We start from the raw sequence: 17200 nt of genomic DNA, 5'->3' as shown, positions 1-17200 counted from the left end.
TCTCCATTGTAGAGAAGTTCCGTGTCGTCCTCACCATCTTCATGTTCAACCTGTGCTCATCTCCCAGTACCAGGTAATCTTAAGTACAGCCAAGAGCGTCGCTGTCACTGCCAAGCAACGGCCGACCGCTATGCTCCCGGCTGTACCACAAGAACGTCTGATCCTGCTATGCTCCTACCACGATCTTCAACCGTGAAAAAAATCAGATAGCATGTATCTTTGCAGGTGGGTTTCATTCATCAACGCGAGATTGCCAAACTGCCTTGGCGCCGTGGACCGAGGCCAAGAGTCTTGGAAATGACAGCCATCAGGTTATCAAATCTCGACCATGAGAAAAAACAACAAGGCTCCAAGGCAGCCTTGACTTGAAGACCTTCTTTGCACCTCCAAAGTCATCACTGTGATCGTTTTGCGCATATTTCTTCCATGTTCAAGGCTTTTTTGACAAATGCGACGGCGTTCGTAGCCACCCTCGACCTCGTGCTCATTTTCGCTGTCCTTACCCACTAATCAATGCCTCATCAAGCACCCTTACACAAGCAACCGGCGATGCACTTTCTGTGAACCCTTTGAGCACCTCGCCTCTCAATCTCATCAGCCTCCTCAATAAAGCATATGGTTACGCCCATACTGGTTTGGTCCCTGGCGTCTCATCCACAATGTCATCGACCGCTGTTGCACAAACTCCACTATCCGGGCCCGACGAAGAACCCACCATCGAGCCAGATCTGTATCGGTACATTACATCTCTCAACGAAGTACCAGCCTGTTACACCCGTTTCTTTGACGCCCTTTTGATCCAAAGAGATTCTCGGGCTCAGTTTTTCTATGACCTGAAAACGTTCCGCGAACAACCAATCATTATCAGCCTTCTTGAACCTGGGACCAAAGAAGGCTATCAGGCCTGCACGCGGAACTTCGTTGCCTCGCGCTTCGCCCACCCTTGGTGCCGGATCAATAGCGATTTCAAGTCTGGATGGACCCGGGCAACCTGGGTTGGTAGGACCAAAAAGGAGAGCAACGACGACAAGAAAGAAAGGGAGCGTCTCCATCGCCTTCTTGTCCCCATTTGGATTGCATTCCGGAGACGAATGTTTCCAGACAAGGAGGTGTTGGAGACTTGGATTGCAGAGGACGATGAGCGGCAAAGAAAGAGGGCCGCGAAGGAGCAGGCCGAGGCCCAGCTAGGAGCTAAATCACGGAACTCCTTTACTGGAGTTGCAAATGATCCAACGTCGCCGTCAACGACAACATACCCCGAACTCGGCTTTAGGTTGGCTGACAACAAGCCATCACAGGAACGACCACCGGCTTCTGAGCCACCGGCGTCTGGAGCAGTGACTGCCTCACAAGTGTTCCTCGGAGCTGCTATCAGTGGATTTGTGATGAGTGACAAACGAGTCATGAAATATGTGAAGAAAAAGTTCAAGAACAAATGAATGCGAGTGCTGGCGGTAACGGAGCAATGAGCACACAGATAAAGATCTCATACCATATCTAACCCACCAATCGACCGAGCATGTCTTGTCTTGCACTGCAGTGAGGGGGTTCCACAGACCGAGATCAATCTTTGGAAGTCACACTCCAGTGCTTCGGTATTCATCTAGGACTCACAACTGATGGGGAAATCAACCTGGGGCAGGCGATGGAACTTGCCCTTGAGCATCTCCCCAGGCGAAGCTGGAACTGCGCTCTCTTTTGACCCCAGGGATCTCGACTTTCTACGTATCAGCACCAGCCTGGGGGGCATGGAAAGAGCTGCTACAGTTGACTGGTATCACCAACGGGATGTTGAGAAATTAATCACAACTCGCCGCAGATCATTCACGCCCCCGTCCCGAAATGTCATTCAGTGTCCCAAATATCGTCAAATAACCTCTAACAATACGAGAAATCACAAGGAGGACTGGTTAACTGAACAATCTTTGAGGGCAGCGTAGTGTCGCTTCTTCCACGAATGTCCACGTGGAAACGTCTCTGGCACTCCAATAGCGTATCAATATGACCGATCGGGATAAAGAATGAAGCAGCTCCCCTTTGCCAGTGAGGTTATCGTTTCCTGATCAAAGGTTGCTTTCTCGTTGCCAGATACACCTCGACTTCCCCAAGAGTATGCACATGACTATTGCTGCTCGTATGTAGTTGCTGCGGCGGAAGGCAAGCTCCAAGCATATTACTCCTGATCTTTTGCTTCGTTTTCACAGCGAGTGTAGCTTGGCCGGTTCCCAGCCAGACGCTTGCTTCCACCTAGAAATCAGTTTCGAGAAACAGCTTTGCTGCACGAACACGCCGTGGCCATTTCTGCGATATAGCCCCATTCCTCCGAAGACTCATGAGTCTCAGGGGAGGCTGCTGGGCAACCCACCATGCTGATGCAGCATACAGCGCAGTATTGTTCTTCCTTCTTGCTACTACACTACGCTACACTGAGCGCTCACTTACAATCATCACACCCCTCCTTCCCATGGCTGTTACCCTCTCCACCATCGATCTGCTGATTTGCAGCACCACTAGCCCCCTCTTCAATATTTCTTGATTCCGCCTCGTTCTTCATATACGGCTCCTTGACCTTCTTCAGACTCCGATCAATATGGCCCAGATCTCGACCAGGCTCAATAATGTTTCTCACACGGTTCTTGAGTTCTTTCGTCTCAGGAAACCCACCGTCCGTTTTGCGGTCCCATATCAGCGTCTCTGTCACGCTTCCCGTGGCTTGCTTTTGTGGGTCTGGAGTTGAACCGGATGTCGGTGTGGATGTCGACGGTGTTGTGGTGGCAGCATGTGTCATGGTAACCGTGAATATTCCACCCGTCACAGGGATCAAGGCGATTTCTCCGATGGAAGTGCTGAACGTTTGAAGAAGTTCTTGGGCGTACTGTGCTTGAGTCAGACACTTCTTGACTATGCGACTGGCTGGGGCCGTGAGCTCGAACGTTTGCACCGCAAAAGAGAGTGAAGACCATTGACCGTCAACCTTGCATATTTGTCGATGTGTTGGGCTTTCGGAGTCTTACAAAAATGCACCTTCCAAGCCAGGATCGCCATCTCGACGGGGTAAAATGACAGCATCCAATGGGCCAGGAAAGAAGAGCAAAGCAACTCACATAGGCAGCACGTAGGTTCCATTTACATTGTGTGCAGAATTTGATGGCTATTCGAGGGATGTTGACGGTCGACAATGCCTGACTCGTTGTTATATCATCTGTCTGGGTGGCCATTTCGTCCGCAAGAAGTCTCTCTTGCTCGTTTGAATATGGAGACGATTTCAAGTCCGTCGTGGTCAGCCCCTGATGCTATTCTCTGGTGCTGATAATAAATGTGGTGACGTCTGTTCTTTCAGCGATCAGCTGTCTGATGATATGGGCGTCGTGAGGTGCCTACAAGGCGTTACTTAGTCAAGAGCAATCTGTTCGGATTCAAAGTGTCCAGCCAGCGCAGCTCTATTAATCAAAAACCTCTATCAAGCACTGGCGTTTTACGTTGGAGGACATCACCAGCCTAATGATGTCTCAACATAGCTACTGTAAACGGCACTCGGAGAATTTGGTAGAGGCCCACCCCAATCGACGCCCACGGCTTGCTTGAGAGGCGCCCACAAACAGATTCCCCCTGCTCCACTAAGATTTCACTTTTCTCAAGTCTTGAAACTTCCAACGGGCGTGCACGGGCATTCCTGGGGTCGAATGAATCTACTGTGGTACTGTCTGCGAGAGTTTGTATGCAGTACTAGTTCTTGATGGGACCCCGATGTATTGTTTGCGGATATTCTGTTCTGTTCTGTTCACAGTCTGTTGAATTATGATACTGGCAGGCTCTGAGTCCGGGTGAATGGGCACCGCTGGCAAGATGTGCTGTTTATTTATCCCATAGGATCGACGTGTGCTCCCAATTCGTCATCCCGTCTACGCCCATGGCCTTTAGTGAGGTTGCAACGATCAGTACAGGAGGGGAGTCATTTCCCACAAAGGGGCGTGGTTCATACATGGCTTGCTTCGTGCCGTTACTCTGGTAAACTTCAATGCTCATCGCAGAATAGCCGTGGTACCCCACCACTCTGAGTGAAGTGTCAGAAGCGTCTGCGGCAATACGGCATAGATGGATTACCCATGGATCAATTAGGAAGACGCAGTCCCCAAACAGGGACTGGTATGAGAATCTTCCAGATTTTGGATTCTGAATTTTGAGGTACACTATCATCCCTAGGCCCTATCTGCGGGTGCTATCGAAAGTGAACAGGAATGAAGAAGCCGGCTAGTTGTCAACTGAGTACAAGCACAGCATAGTGCTGTCTGTGACATGAAAACCTGTCGCTCTTGAGATGTCCAACAAACGCCGTATGCGCCGCATGCTTTTTTGAATCACGATTGCTGTCCATCAATAATCTCTTCATCTTCTTCTGACTCCCATTAGACTCCATTACATGACTGAACAACAACCGTCGCTCCCTCCACTTTGCGGGTTGTACGGATCTTCTTTTCGGTCGACGTGTCCCCAGACAGAAGGCACCATGTAATCTCGCGTTTGATTACAGTAGTTGATGAGGCTATATTTCAATCATCAGTCAGTGGACCTGCGCCTCTGACGAACTGTCAGAACGTACCTCATTGATGCTTCTGCGACTTTGACACGAGGCCTTTCAAGATCTTCCTTCAGCCTTGAGTTGAGTTCTTGAAGCCGTCGGAGCTTAAGATCTGCCATGCTTTGTTTTTTCGTTTTGGCATCACCCCCATCCCGCACCGCATATGCTGCTGGCATGTTGGGTTACCGCAAGGAAAGAGTTCGTAACGTTCGTAGAGGAAGGAGTGGTAATCGAGGATGTTGGCAACTTGGAAGTCACGGTCGTATGTAGCAGGCGGAGGGAGATTACCGACTCGGCGGAGGGGTGGGGGAGGGATTGATTGACGTCTTGCGCGTGCCTTGTCTGCAACGTAGCAAGCTTTGTAAGTCTTAGCGACAGAGTGTTTGTAGTAATAGTAAGGTGCGAGCTTGAGTTGGTCAGGGTGAATGCCCAGATAGATCAACTCTTTGGTGTCTGTTCGATTTTGGGTTAGCGAGGAGAGGGTTGCAGACGAACACAATTGGAAATCAGGGGAGCGAGGCAGGGACTTGTCGTACATGGATCCATACTGAAGGGTCGGGTTGGGCTGGCAATCACCGTTGCGACGCTAACGATGTTGGGATTAGCGCGCTAACGTGATTTGAGACGGGAGTGAGTTGGGAAAACCTCGGGAAGATGAGAAACTGTGTCACGTGCCGTGTTTGCAACTCACTAAACCCGATTCACCGTGAATTCGTTGCCAGTCCGCCAAGACACCACAAACTGCACCCAACTCCGCAGAGCCATCGACAGCACAGTAGCCATCAACGGACAATCTTTGTCAGTGCATCTCTAGGACAGGCTATAATCAGAGTCTCGAGAGGTCATCTAGTTGATCATCTCTCGTATCTCTGGCCTCACGCAGACGACTGTCAAGATGCCTCCACCACCCCATATCCGGCCTGAGAATGTGCTCAGAGTGAGTCGATGATTCCTTCAATCCTCAATTCTGTCTGCGCAGTATGACTGACGAACGTTCTTTCAGCGAGCACAAGAGCTCATTGCCGTCGACCAAACACAAGCCGCACTCAATGTCCTTCACGAACATGTCACCTCAAAGCGATCCCGAAACAGCCCCATCGCCTCCTTGGAGCCGGTTATGCTCCTTTTCGTCGAGTTATGCGTCGATTTGCGAAAAGGGAAAGCTGCAAAGGACGGACTCTACCAATACAAGAACATCGCGCAAAACACTAATGTCGGAACGATTGAGGTATGATTATGATCGAAATTTTGGGTGAATGCATGCTGACGCCAATTTTTGTAGTTGGTTTTGAAGAAATTTATCGAACTCGCCGAACAAAAAGTACAAGACGCGCAGGCGAAGGCCGATCAGGTTCAGTCCAGCCTTGAGAATACCGCAACTTCTACAAACCTCAACATTGAAGATCTCGAGGCCACCGAAACCCCTGAAACTATCCTCCTTGCCACTGTATCTGGAGAACAGTCCAAAGATCGGACAGACCGCGCCATCGTCACGCCATGGCTCAAGTTCTTGTGGGAAACGTATCGCACTGTCTTGGAAATATTGAAGAACAACGCTCGCTTGGAAGTCATGTACCAGAGTACCGCTCATCAAGCCTTCGATTTCTGCCTCAAATACACTCGAAAGACCGAATTCCGCCGTCTTTGCGAACTCCTTCGAAATCACGTCCAGAATGCGGCAAAATACTCTTCTCAGATGCACGCCATCAACCTTAACGAGCCCGATACTCTCCAGCGCCATCTTGAAACACGTTTTCGGCAATTGAACGTAGCGGATGAACTCGAATTATGGCAAGAGGCCTTCCGAAGTGTCGAGGACATCCACATGCTGTTGACCTTGTCTAAGCGGCCTGCAAAGAATGTCATGATGGCAAACTACTATGAGAAGCTCACCAAGATCTTCCTTGTCAGCGACAACTTCCTCTTCCATGCTGCTGCCTGGAACAAGTACTTCAACCTCCTTCGACAATCTTCGACAGCGATGGCCTCAGGACAGGCTGTCAAGCGTGACAACCCTGTTGTCACCGATGAATCCTTGACAAAGGCTGCTTCTTTTGTACTGCTCTCTGCTCTTGCGATCCCAGTCATTAGCACTTCACGCTCACGCGGCGCTCTTGTCGATGTGGATGAGGCACGAAAGAACAAGAACAACAGATTGACAAATCTTCTTAGTATGCCTTTTGCTCCGACAAGAGCTGCTCTTTTCAGAGATGCTTTGAGCAAGGGCTTACTCAAGAGAGTCCGGCCGGAGATCAGAGACCTCTATAATATTCTAGAGGTTGATTTCCACCCCTTGTCAATCTGCAAGAAGATATCCCCCATCCTCTCGAAGATTGGCGCTGATCCCGAGATGGAGAAATATGTGCTTCCTTTGCAACAAGTCATCCTTACCCGACTTTTCCAACAACTTTCACAGGTGTACGAGTCCGTAGAGTTGAGCTTCGTCAATCAGCTCGCTCAATTCCCTGCACCATTCGAAGTCACCCCTGCCATGATTGAGAAGTTCATCATGAATGGTTGCAAGAAGGGCGACTTGTCCATCCGTCTTGACCACGTCTCCGGTATTCTAGCATTCGATTCTGATGTCTTCTCTTCCGCAAAGGCACTCCACGCCGGCAGCGCAGCTGGATCCGCAGAAAGTGAGACTGGGTCCGTCCAGCGACTGCAGAATACCCCTGCTGAAATTGCTCGATCGCAACTGACACGTCTTGCAAAGACGTTGCACATCACGTGCATGTATGTCGATCCCTCATACAATCAAGCTCGTCTGGCTGCGCGGGAATCTGCCCTGGCTCGTGCCGAGGCTGGCGCACAAGAAGAGCACGAAGCAACCCTGGAGAGACGCGTCATAATTGAGAAGAGGAAAGAAGAGGCCTCCGAGGCGTTCTCAAAGAAGCAGCGAGAAGAAGAAACCCGACGCCGAATCCGCGCACAGCAGCAGGCCGAGGCAGAAGCACAGCGACTTCGCGAAGAAACAAAGGCACGTGAGCTTAAGCGCGTTAAGGACGAGCAGGCTCGCATTCGCCGACAAGAAATAGAGAAGCAGTTGCAAGAGCTCAAGACCGGTATGGATATCGACCTCGAAGGTGTCGACATTGACAACCTGGACTCAAACCGTATCCGAATGATGAAGCTGGAGCAGCTGGAGCAGAAGAAAACCGACAAGGACAAGCGTATTGCGATTACTGCCAAGCGCATTGACCATCTCGAGCGTGCATTCCGTCGCGAAGAACTGAAATATCAAGCTCAAGACTATGAGAAGCAGCGGGAAGAGGACTTGAAGATCTACGAGCAGACCAAAGAAGAGACTCTGAAAGAAGCTCAAGAAAAGCACAAACAAGGCTTGGCATTGAAGCATCGTCTCGCTCGGCTCGTCAAGCACTACGACTCGTTCAAGGGTCAGATCACCGAGCGTCGTTCCGCCGAATTCGAAAGACTGCGTAAGAAGGCCGAGCGCGAATTTGAGGAAGAGAAGCGGAAGCGTATCAGGGCTGTCCAGGAGAGGAAGATCCAAGAGCGACAGGAGCAAGAAGAAGAAGAGCGCCGCATCCGCGAGGAAGAAGAACGCAGAGAGCGTGAAGAAGAGGAGAAGGCGAAGGTCGAAGAAGAGAAGAAGAGAGTCGCTGCCGAACGACGAGCCAGGCTTGAGGCTGACCGTCTGGAGCGTGAAGAAGCTGCACGCAAACAAATGCAACGAGAGGAAGAAGCTGCCGCCAGGCGAGCGGCGCGCAAAGGTCCCGAGGCCGAGAAACCTGCGCCTTTCGCTCGTCCACGGGAAGCTGTTCCCCCGGAGACCCCAACAGAGTCGCAAGAAGTTCGCGCTGCTCCTCCTCGGCTCAACCTTGCAGGCAAGGCCGGTGGCAGCTGGCGCGAGCGAGAAGCAGCCAAGCAAGCGGCCGCGGCCGCTGGTCAAGCACCACCTGCGGAATCTGCTCAAGTGCCAACTCCGGAACCTGCGCCAGCCCAACCAGCCCGAAGTGGCTATGTGCCTCCTCACCTGCGTCGAGGCGGTGCTCCCCCGAGCGGCGAACAGCCACCCGCCCGCGATCTGCCTATGCGCGGTTCATCATCCTCGCCCGCCAACGGGCCCCCCGAGCGCAAGTATGTCCCTACCCATATGAGAGAAGGCGGACGCAGCCTGTCTCGAGAAGGCACTGGATCTCCTACACATGCGAACAGCGAAGAATCTCCTGCTACCGCGCCCAGGAAGCCGGCCACTGGTGGAAGGTACGTGCCTCCGAGCATGCGAAACCGTCAGTAAATGCGCTGGACCTTGTCAGGTGCCGGGGAAGGTAGCTTGGGATCTTTCGCTCTCTTGCAGAAAACGATCATGTGTATTTTAGTCTCACAAAAATTTGTTGCGCTGTCCTTAGTATCAGATTGCCAATGGCATAGCGGAGCACAATGGCGCATGGCCAAAGTCAATAGAATGAATGGGCGTAAAGACAAAACTTCCTTCCTGTGGAAAAGTCCTGTATCGTGCTCAATCTTTTCAAGGGGTAGGGCAGGATCACCCGCAGATCCAGACTCGTCAGCCGCGGACAGCTTCAAGGTTGGCTCGGTGTCCATTCCATGTAGCTGTAGCTCGTACATCATACAGTAATCTCCAAGACGACCCTCCCGACGCCGGTGTCTTTCGTCTCCAGCAGAGTTGTACTCTTCGCTCGGTGCCTTCCAATCTCGATCAGAAAATCATCAACCCCTCCCCCAACGCCAAAGTACACTTTCTTCGCAGCGACCCAAGCCTTTGCCATCCCCCGTGGATATCGCCGGAGTAGATTAACCAGCGTTTCCGCAAAGACCTTTGTCGACGCAGGAGAGTATATCGTCTCCGAGGCAAGAATCAGGATGCTCTCGGGGCCATCCGCGTCACTCTTGAGGGGCACAAGGTCGAGAAACGAACCACCCCAGCCTCCGGATATGAAGTCGAACGAGATGTTCCGTGATCGTAGGTCGTGGACAGTATCGGCGACGAAAGTATCGCCGAGCTCTTCAATGTCGAGGTCGCCTTCTAGTTCTTCTTGTTCTTCCTCGTCGGGAGACGCGCTCATGAGCCGACGGGACTCTACTAGCACGCGGTGATGATAATGATAATAATTCAGTAACACATTCGGCGCCGTGCATAATCTCAGGACGTCTTCGTTGTAGTCGCAGAGCGTGAACCGCAGGCTTCCCCTGCTTCGCTGTCGTTGGTGCTTGCTTGTCGAAAATGAGCTTTGGAGGAGTGCTAGACTGGGCACCGCGCTGCCGGCCCCTAGTTCGAGGACGTGCCAATTTTGGGCGAAGTCGAGGTCTGTGACAAGCGAGGCTAGATCCAGAGAGCATTCCCACGTTTTGAAGCCGCCTTCATAGATGCCCGACGTCAGATCGCCGTTTTCCAGGCCAGACAGGAGAGTGGCCGCGTCGTCGTGGGTTTCGGGATTCGCTTCGGCCATGAGTTGGGCCCGGATATCGAACAGTGAGCGCCGTTGGATGGCGCTGGGAGTGATTTGAGCCTCTTCAGAAGACGATGATCTTTCCCGATTGCTGGACGATGGTGGGCGGGCGGGGACTGTGAGGGTGTTGTATGAGATCTGAGAGGGGAGCGACGATAGCTAGAAGGGATTGTCAGAAGCGGGCTATGGGAGTAGATGATGGCGAGCAACAGAGATTTTCCCCATAATTGCACAACGGCAACGCCTTGATGTGGGCTGTTGATACCTATGCCAGGGGGGCTTGGTATCGAACTCTTCGGCACCCCTGCACAGCGGCAAGAGGATAGAACACGAGTCCCTCATGGGGAAAAATAGGTGGACCTACCAATTCTTCGAGAGAATGCCTCTGCGGCGGTAACGTCGCTGTGTGTTTACCTTCCGCATCGGAAATCGTGTAGTCGGAGATTTGCCCTACAAGAGCATCTTGTTCTTCGGGATTTTCGTCATCTTCGATATCGTCACCATTGAAGCCGAAACTAAACGACATCACAAAGCAAGTCAAGGGTTCCCCACTTGAAAAGAAACACAGGCCTCGACCGGAGCTGGACGTAGACAGATTTTGACACGGTGCGGAAGGCGAGGTATGATAATGAATGGTTTGAAATGTGGTGTAGACAGTAGACAATGAGCAAATTTCACGCTCCCAACTGCCCAGCCAAATCGTATCGATAGGGGCATACATGACTAAGCAAGGCTGAGGTCATTTACGTGCATTGACAAGGAACATCTTCCTATATCTTTTACGCAGGTCAAAGATCTGTCCCGAGCTGTCAAGATTATTGAGGTACCCTCGGTGCAATGCGGGACTACATACCCCTTTGGTGCCGACGAAATGCTCGTGGTACTGCAAGCATGGTGGAGTATCAGGCCTGAGAATGTCCCTGGACACGCAAAGGAGAATCTGGCCAGCTGTGCGGGTAATTAGACCTCTGTCAATATCATTTTTTACGTCTGGACTAAATCCCACACGACAGTTCGTCTGAGTCAGCCAGATAACATAGCTGCTATGCCAGTATCCACACCGACAAGGTCTGAAAAGAGGTCCAAATTCGTATCCGTCCAGTAGTGAGGCATATTCATGTCGAACACGGTGAAAGGGTCGTCCGCAGGCATCGCTGTGGTGCCCATTGCATCAATGGGAACAACAGGTCCATCCAGCCCAGCCGCATCCTGCATTGGCATCCCGGATTCATGCTGCATTCGCAGTTGAGAAGCATCCAGCGGCTGCTGGTGAGAGGATAGAGTCGACAAGATCGTGGGTCCATACTCAGGGCTGAACTGTGCTAGCGTCAAGCAGATCTGCACCAGTTTCACCAAGGTCCTCCTGATCCTTTTCGAAGACCTCGTGCCTTCTCCGAACCGCTGCAACGTGTCTGCAGCACTTCGAAGCCGAGCAATCATCTCGATGACCTTGTCGCAATCGATTGAGGGTGCTGACGTGATGGTAGCTCCACCTTGGCTCCATTTGTTGACAGTGGTCATCTCGATTAAGGTGCAGGCGAATATGACGAGTGCGGCATTGAATGCTAGAGGGGCGGGTTAGGTATGTAGTGTCGGACCAGAACAAGCAACAAGCAACACATCTTACTGTAGTATGTGGAAAACCACCAAGCCCCCAGCAGGGTAGGCGGCGCACTCGTCTTGTGTACAATCTGTACAATTTCCATGGCTGACTGTGCGCAGATTTTCAGGCTTTTTTCTGCAAGGTCCTGGAAATAGGGGTCTTCTTCATCCGATTGCACTCCAAGGGATCTATAGCACGCTCTCTTTCGCAGGAACGCACTAAGCATAGGCCTGTGAAGTAATATTCGGGTGTTGAGATACCTCAGGGTGATGATCACACTCAGTCTGTCAAAGACCGGATCCCAGGCGGATGCCCAGACCGAATCTGGATCAAGAGTGTCCCAGGGGCGCCTCTGAAGCTGAGGAAACAGGTTTCTCCTCCAAGCTGATAATCTTTGCTCAAGACTGAGCGTTCTTTCGAGCAAAGTAGGGATGGAAAGGTTTGGATCGGAGTCAACATTGGAACCGTAGAGCTGCGTGATGATATCACCCAGAATGTAGTAGAGTTGTCTGCGTCGTGTCAGCGACTGCGGATCAGTGTCTAGCTTGTTGGGCTTACATTGTAGCAATATAAAGACAGACTGTATCAGGGGGATCAAGGCACTCATTGGGGGCTGACATGGACCCCGTCGTCGTCATGACAAGCTTCTCGAGTTTCTGGTTGATTGGCAGATCCAGTTTCACGTATTCATTCGGAATGGTTGAGGGTCGACCAAAGGTCATGCACAAAGTTCTGCGGATGATTAGAACCCAAGCTTGATGTCATGGGCTAGGTTACCGACCTATCCAGGACGAAGCAAGCGAACCACACCCGCTTACGGACCTCGGCCTCGAGTAACGAACAATCTGCAGACGCTGCTTGCGAATGCAAACCTAGCTGGAGAGCTGCTCGGACTGCAAGGCCGTGCAGATTCCAAGCTTGATCAGACCTTTGAGTGCCCTGCCGGTACTGGGCCATCAAGAGCAGACATTGAACTGGAAGCGATTAGTGATCGGTTTGCACAGTCTTAGAAGCAGCATTTCGATCAGGGCAGGAAGCTGGCACAGCATGCGGCCGGATGCAAGCCAAGTAGGCTCATGATGCGTACTTACCCGTCTCAAGGCTAGCGGATTTCGAGTCAATCTCGGACGCCAAAGCCTGTGCCCTCTCGATGAAGATTTCCGACCCGGCAGCATTTTGTTCTGCCGTCTGATCCGGCCTGGCACTGAGATACGTCGCAAACGCAAATATGACGTTAAGGAGGCAAAGCCAGGACCTGCTGACTGCCGTGAATCGATTTCGCCTGACAGCTGCGAACGTCCCGAGAACGGCTGTCTCATGGACGTATGGAAACAGCATTCCAGTATCCAAGAAGAATAGTTTTATCAAGTGAAGAGCTCTTTTCTCGGGAGGGAGAGACCGAATGTTGATACCCTGTCGTGCAGAAGGGCTAGTTTCTTGGGGTAGAGTCGTGACCGGAGAGACCGCCCTCGACACGATCGTCTGACTTAAACCATTCTCTGCATGTCTGGACTGTCCTATGGCTTTCAGTGAGGCCGAAGTAGCGTCCGATATCTCGCGCAGAAGCGCTATGTTTGAGGATGGACCGTAGAATCTTGACCCTTTCTCTTCCGGGTCGGTTATAGCGGCCATACCATCCACCGAGTCGTCTCCCGCATCTTGTCGGTCCCCAGAGGCATCATCGTCAAGTATTGCAACATCTTCCCCGTCGCTCGGAGCATGTGGAAGGCCTTGGGTGCCGGCACGTTGTGGCACTCCGAGCCCAATGCCGTGGCTGGATGGTTCGGACTCTTCGGGTGACGGTTCTTTCTGCTGGACTAGCCGTCGCAAAGTATCTTCGATCGCGGAAAGACGCTCATCATACCCTGATGACCCTTGGGAGGGTCTCGTGTTACCTGCAGCTGGTTGTTGGTAGACGCACTCGAAACCGAGCTCCACACATAGACTGCAGGAGGGCTTAGACCCGTTGCAGCGAGATTTCCGGTTCCTGCAGGAGGTGCACGCCAGCGCAATCCGACGTCGTTTGTAGGATGGCGGCGGGGAGGTCGACTCATGCAGGTCGCCCTGTGAGGCAGGCCGGGTGTGAGCTGCCGGCATGCTAATTAATTGTCTTTGGACTGCTCAGATTACTGCCGGTCGTATGATACGTCACGTGTCGGAATCCATTCTTCGGATCTCAATCTTCAATGTGGGAAGAAAGGTGTAACAATAAGGGTATATCGGGGAGGACCACAGAGTAGGGCTGACAACAATATAGAAATGGAGAGCAATCCGACTCAATCGTTGAACGGCTTTAGGAGAGCGGGGCCAAGACTGAAATTACGCCCGTGCTTTCGACTCGCAGATGGCTACAACAATGACTGGTGCCGCATTTCCTTTCGTCTCTGACTGTATGTATGAGGTCTGCCCAGCAGCAAGGAGGAAGTGATCCAAGGTCCAAGCCTACCGTAGGTGGAATACCTGGAAGCAGGTGGCCTGGCAAGCCGGGTAAGCATCGGGAACCCCTTGAGGCTAATGACTGCCCCACCTTGTTAGGCAGACTGTGTAGAGAAATCGACGTCTATGGTTGACATGCTCAGGATTTTCAGGACAAGAAGAAGATTTTAGAGACCAATACTCAAGATGAAAGTGCCCTGGACAAGGTTAATCCGCTTCACCACTGCCGATGGCCGTGTTCTGCGCGGCGAACCAATATTGCCCAGCGAAGACTTTGATCTTGGTAAAGTGACCGAGGCCGACCAGTTGAAAGTGAAGGTTATTGTTGGTGATGATCCCTTCGACACCACTGGCAAAACGATTGTGAGCGATGAGGTTGCCACGGTGAAGAAGTTGCTGGGCCCATTAGCAAAGGAGGAGGTGCCGATTCTGCGATGCGTGGGTCTCAATTATGCGAAGCATAGTAAGTCGAGGACCCCTGGTCATGCCCTCGAGAAGCGAGAGTCTTCTTGAGTCGAGGTATACAAGCACTGCAGGACCCCATGTTGACTTGTGTGGTCGTGTAAAGTCAAAGAAGCCGGGCGACAGCCACCACCGTTCCCTTTCATCTTCTTCAAGCCCAACACGACGGTAACCGACCATGATGCTCCGGTCACAATACCGAAGATCGCACAGGATGATCAAGCAGACTATGAGGGAGAACTCGTAAGTACTTCTTGGGGTGGAAAATGCATTTCCTGCTAACTCCCCCAGTGTATGGTCATCGGTCGCGATGCAAAGGACGTCTCCAAGGAGGACGCCCTTAGCTACGTAGCAGCCTACACTGCTGGGAACGATGTATCGTCTCGCAAACTCCAACGTGACCCGAACCTAGCTGGACGTGTTCCACAATGGGGCTTCTCGAAGGGCTTTGATACCTTTGCTCCATTGGGTCCTTGTCTCGTGTCCTCCGAGCTCATTGGCGATCCTGCCAAGCTGCATTTGAAGACCATCATCGACGGAGAGACCAGGCAGGATGAGAGTGTCTCGGACTTGCTGTTCGATTGCGCCTACTTGATTTCGTACTTGAGCCAAGGCACAACTTTACAGAAGGGAAGCGTCATCATGACGGGGACCCCTGGAGGTAAGTACTTGCCATGGGACCTCTAGCTAAATATGAGCCCTTTCACAAGGGCGTGGCTTACGATGACTGACTGACTGACTGGTGTTATGCAGGTGTCGGAGCAGGCTTCAATCCACCGAAGTATTTGATGCCTGGGACGACGATGGAGGTTGAGATATCCAAGATCGGCACTCTGAGAAATACCGTGGAATTTGCCTAGATTTGCTATCAAGGGACACAATCAAAGTTCAAACAAGACGAGATAGATCAAGAAGTGCCATTCGAGATGCAACAATAAAGATGCCTGAAACGACACATCGAAGGTCATGACAATCGTGACTTCCCTTTCCAGTCTCACTTACGAGTACGCAGGCGGCTCCTCTGGCTGCTGAGCAGCGCTTTCTCCTTCACCAACCCTCTGGCTCGGCTTCATAGCTCTCCTCATTCTCACGCTTTCCAGCCTGGTCTGTAATTCCCTCCTCTGGTCGTCCGTAGCGTCGCTTTCTTCCATGGCGGCCTTGAGCTCTGCCTCCTCCTGATCAAGCAATCTCCAGCGAAGGGCTTCTTGTTCCCAGAAGAACAACATTCCCACGACTTTGCGCTGGCCAGCAACGCTAATGAATGCAAGCTGATGGGCAAATTTTGGAGTGATGCGGGTGGTATCAATGCCCAGAGGACTCTGCGGATCGAGGATGCCATTGTTGACCAATGCCTTGTGGATACGGGCAGAAAGTTTCTCGGACGCTATCAAGATCAGTCAGTTGACGTCGGTGATTGTGACCAACATTCGCCAGTCTGGACAGAAAAGATGGCATTCCCTGATTGCGGCAGCCGTGCCTCATGATATAGTCTCCGTGCATTCATGGTGGGACTTTTCTGAGACGTGATAAGGGGGCTTGTTGGGAGCATGGACGATTTGTGTGACATCAAGCAGCAAGATCACGCTTGTAGATATCTTGTTCCTCTAGAAACAATCTTGAGCGAGTAGAGGAGTTGATTTCCGCTTGGGGCAGACCGTAACAGGCGCAGAACGCAGAATGCTGGAAAACAGCTCGAAAATGTTGGACCACGATGGAGCAAGATGCGCACTTTGAAGGCAGACTTACTGGTGACACCAGCTCTCAGAGCGCTCTCAGCATCCAGCGTCATTGGCGGTCTTCCGCAGGCGTCGGCTCCTACCACTTGGTGCATCCATAGACCATCTTGTTCAGTGGCTGTCAGGTCGGCATCTTGCTCGCTATTGTCATTTGCAAAATTGGGGAATGCATTGGTGACTAGGCGGCCGAAGGAGAAGCCTGTACCGCCAGATGGCTTCCGATACATTCTGAAGTCGCCGAGACGGGCTCGTCAAAGTTGGCAGCCGTGGCCGTCAAGTCGAGAGAGAGAGAGAGAGAGAGAAGTCGGAGCTGCCCAAACAAGGGTGCTGAGAGGATATTGCAAGTGCCTTGTCCGACTAGCGATATCGTTCTTACTTTTGAGAGAGCTGCCGTTGCCCTGCACTGCCCCCCTTGGCGCGGAGGAATGTACTGAAATGGAACGCCTCTGGTGTTGCAAACCACTCGAGAAGGACACCGACGACCCTCGTCAATGTCCAGGAGCACCAACCTTCGTGTTCGACTGCGAATAGGTCATTTTTGAACTCTTTGCGAGTCTATTGCCTGGCTCAGCGCCGGACGTCATCCTGTGCAAGATCTGGAAAGATGGGGATCCCCATTACTGGTGGGTGAATGGCCTGGTGCACGATCAACCTACCCACGTGCTCAGAAGCAAAAGGAGTCCCATTGGTCGGTCTCCCATTTCGTAAGTGAACAAGCACATCAAGCCTCTGCTCAAGCGTTTGGAAATTAGCCGCGGCTGGCTTACAAACAATTGTGCGGTTGAGTGCGTGAAGAGCTTACTGTAGGGACTGGAGTCTGGGGGTTTGCACAGTCTCGCGGCCACCTCAACACTTTGGAATTAATGTTCGGAAGAAAATAAACGACCGGTTGTCCATATGCTCAACACTACCAGGGCTTGCAGGTAAGTGGTAGAGACACGTCTGCCTG

At 51.9% G+C, this 17200-nt stretch overlaps 8 protein-coding genes across 11 annotated transcripts; 3 read left to right on the top strand and 5 right to left on the bottom strand.

Moving 5' to 3' along the window:
- Window positions 1–346: 346 nt before the first annotated feature.
- Window positions 347–2044, top strand: PV05_05239 (uncharacterized protein). Its single transcript, XM_013461720.1, has one exon. It carries the CDS (start codon window positions 660–662, stop codon window positions 1437–1439), a length of 780 nt encoding a protein of 259 aa, XP_013317174.1. The 5' UTR covers window positions 347–659; the 3' UTR covers window positions 1440–2044.
- Window positions 2045–2185: 141 nt separating this feature from the next.
- Window positions 2186–3466, bottom strand: PV05_05238. Of its 3 annotated transcripts, none has more exons than XM_013461719.1 (3): window positions 3382–3466; window positions 2934–3328; window positions 2186–2875 (listed from the first exon to the last, which is right to left on the bottom strand). In XM_013461719.1, exons 2-3 carry the CDS (start codon window positions 2961–2963, stop codon window positions 2435–2437), a joined length of 471 nt encoding a protein of 156 aa, XP_013317173.1. In that variant the 5' UTR covers window positions 2964–3328; window positions 3382–3466; the 3' UTR covers window positions 2186–2434. The 3 variants fall into 3 exon arrangements, with proteins under 3 accessions (XP_013317173.1, XP_013317172.1, XP_013317171.1); XM_013461718.1 differs by having other exon boundaries at window positions 3105–3328; XM_013461717.1 differs by having other exon boundaries at window positions 3105–3466.
- Window positions 3467–4090: 624 nt separating this feature from the next.
- PV05_05237 (uncharacterized protein) lies at window positions 4091–5099 on the bottom strand. Its single transcript, XM_013461716.1, has 2 exons — window positions 4601–5099; window positions 4091–4543 (listed from the first exon to the last, which is right to left on the bottom strand). The coding sequence occupies exons 1-2, from the start codon at window positions 4753–4755 to the stop codon at window positions 4417–4419; spliced, it is 282 nt and encodes a 93-aa protein (XP_013317170.1). The 5' UTR covers window positions 4756–5099; the 3' UTR covers window positions 4091–4416.
- Window positions 5100–5339: 240 nt separating this feature from the next.
- Window positions 5340–9030, top strand: PV05_05236 (eukaryotic translation initiation factor 3 subunit A). Its single transcript, XM_013461715.1, has 3 exons — window positions 5340–5516; window positions 5583–5807; window positions 5862–9030. The coding sequence occupies exons 1-3, from the start codon at window positions 5475–5477 to the stop codon at window positions 8838–8840; spliced, it is 3246 nt and encodes a 1081-aa protein (XP_013317169.1). The 5' UTR covers window positions 5340–5474; the 3' UTR covers window positions 8841–9030.
- PV05_05235 (uncharacterized protein) lies at window positions 8879–10639 on the bottom strand. The gene is made up of 2 exons (XM_013461714.1): window positions 10379–10639; window positions 8879–10173 (listed from the first exon to the last, which is right to left on the bottom strand). Exons 1-2 carry the CDS (start codon window positions 10538–10540, stop codon window positions 9172–9174), a joined length of 1164 nt encoding a protein of 387 aa, XP_013317168.1. The 5' UTR covers window positions 10541–10639; the 3' UTR covers window positions 8879–9171.
- A 162-nt stretch (window positions 10640–10801) lies between these two features.
- On the bottom strand, window positions 10802–13914 carry PV05_05234 (uncharacterized protein). Its single transcript, XM_013461713.1, has 5 exons — window positions 12709–13914; window positions 12399–12591; window positions 12176–12349; window positions 11642–12126; window positions 10802–11579 (listed from the first exon to the last, which is right to left on the bottom strand). Exons 1-5 carry the CDS (start codon window positions 13712–13714, stop codon window positions 11038–11040), a joined length of 2400 nt encoding a protein of 799 aa, XP_013317167.1. The 5' UTR covers window positions 13715–13914; the 3' UTR covers window positions 10802–11037.
- An 85-nt stretch (window positions 13915–13999) lies between these two features.
- Window positions 14000–15472, top strand: PV05_05233. 2 transcript variants are annotated; one of them, XM_013461712.1, is made up of 5 exons: window positions 14000–14104; window positions 14197–14516; window positions 14622–14758; window positions 14807–15176; window positions 15269–15472. In XM_013461712.1, the coding sequence occupies exons 2-5, from the start codon at window positions 14240–14242 to the stop codon at window positions 15373–15375; spliced, it is 891 nt and encodes a 296-aa protein (XP_013317166.1). In that variant the 5' UTR covers window positions 14000–14104; window positions 14197–14239; the 3' UTR covers window positions 15376–15472. The 2 variants fall into 2 exon arrangements, with proteins under 2 accessions (XP_013317166.1, XP_013317165.1); XM_013461711.1 differs by having other exon boundaries at window positions 14000–14516.
- Window positions 15370–16518, bottom strand: PV05_05232 (uncharacterized protein). Its single transcript, XM_013461710.1, has 2 exons — window positions 16262–16518; window positions 15370–15899 (listed from the first exon to the last, which is right to left on the bottom strand). The coding sequence occupies exons 1-2, from the start codon at window positions 16476–16478 to the stop codon at window positions 15514–15516; spliced, it is 603 nt and encodes a 200-aa protein (XP_013317164.1). The 5' UTR covers window positions 16479–16518; the 3' UTR covers window positions 15370–15513.
- Window positions 16519–17200: the final 682 nt, after the last annotated feature.

The sequence above is a fragment of the Exophiala xenobiotica genome, assembly GCF_000835505.1.
Source record: "Exophiala xenobiotica strain CBS 118157 unplaced genomic scaffold supercont1.3, whole genome shotgun sequence".
Classification (NCBI taxonomy): Eukaryota; Fungi; Ascomycota; class Eurotiomycetes; order Chaetothyriales; family Herpotrichiellaceae; genus Exophiala; species Exophiala xenobiotica.
This window is presented reverse-complemented; position numbering and strand designations above follow the sequence as displayed.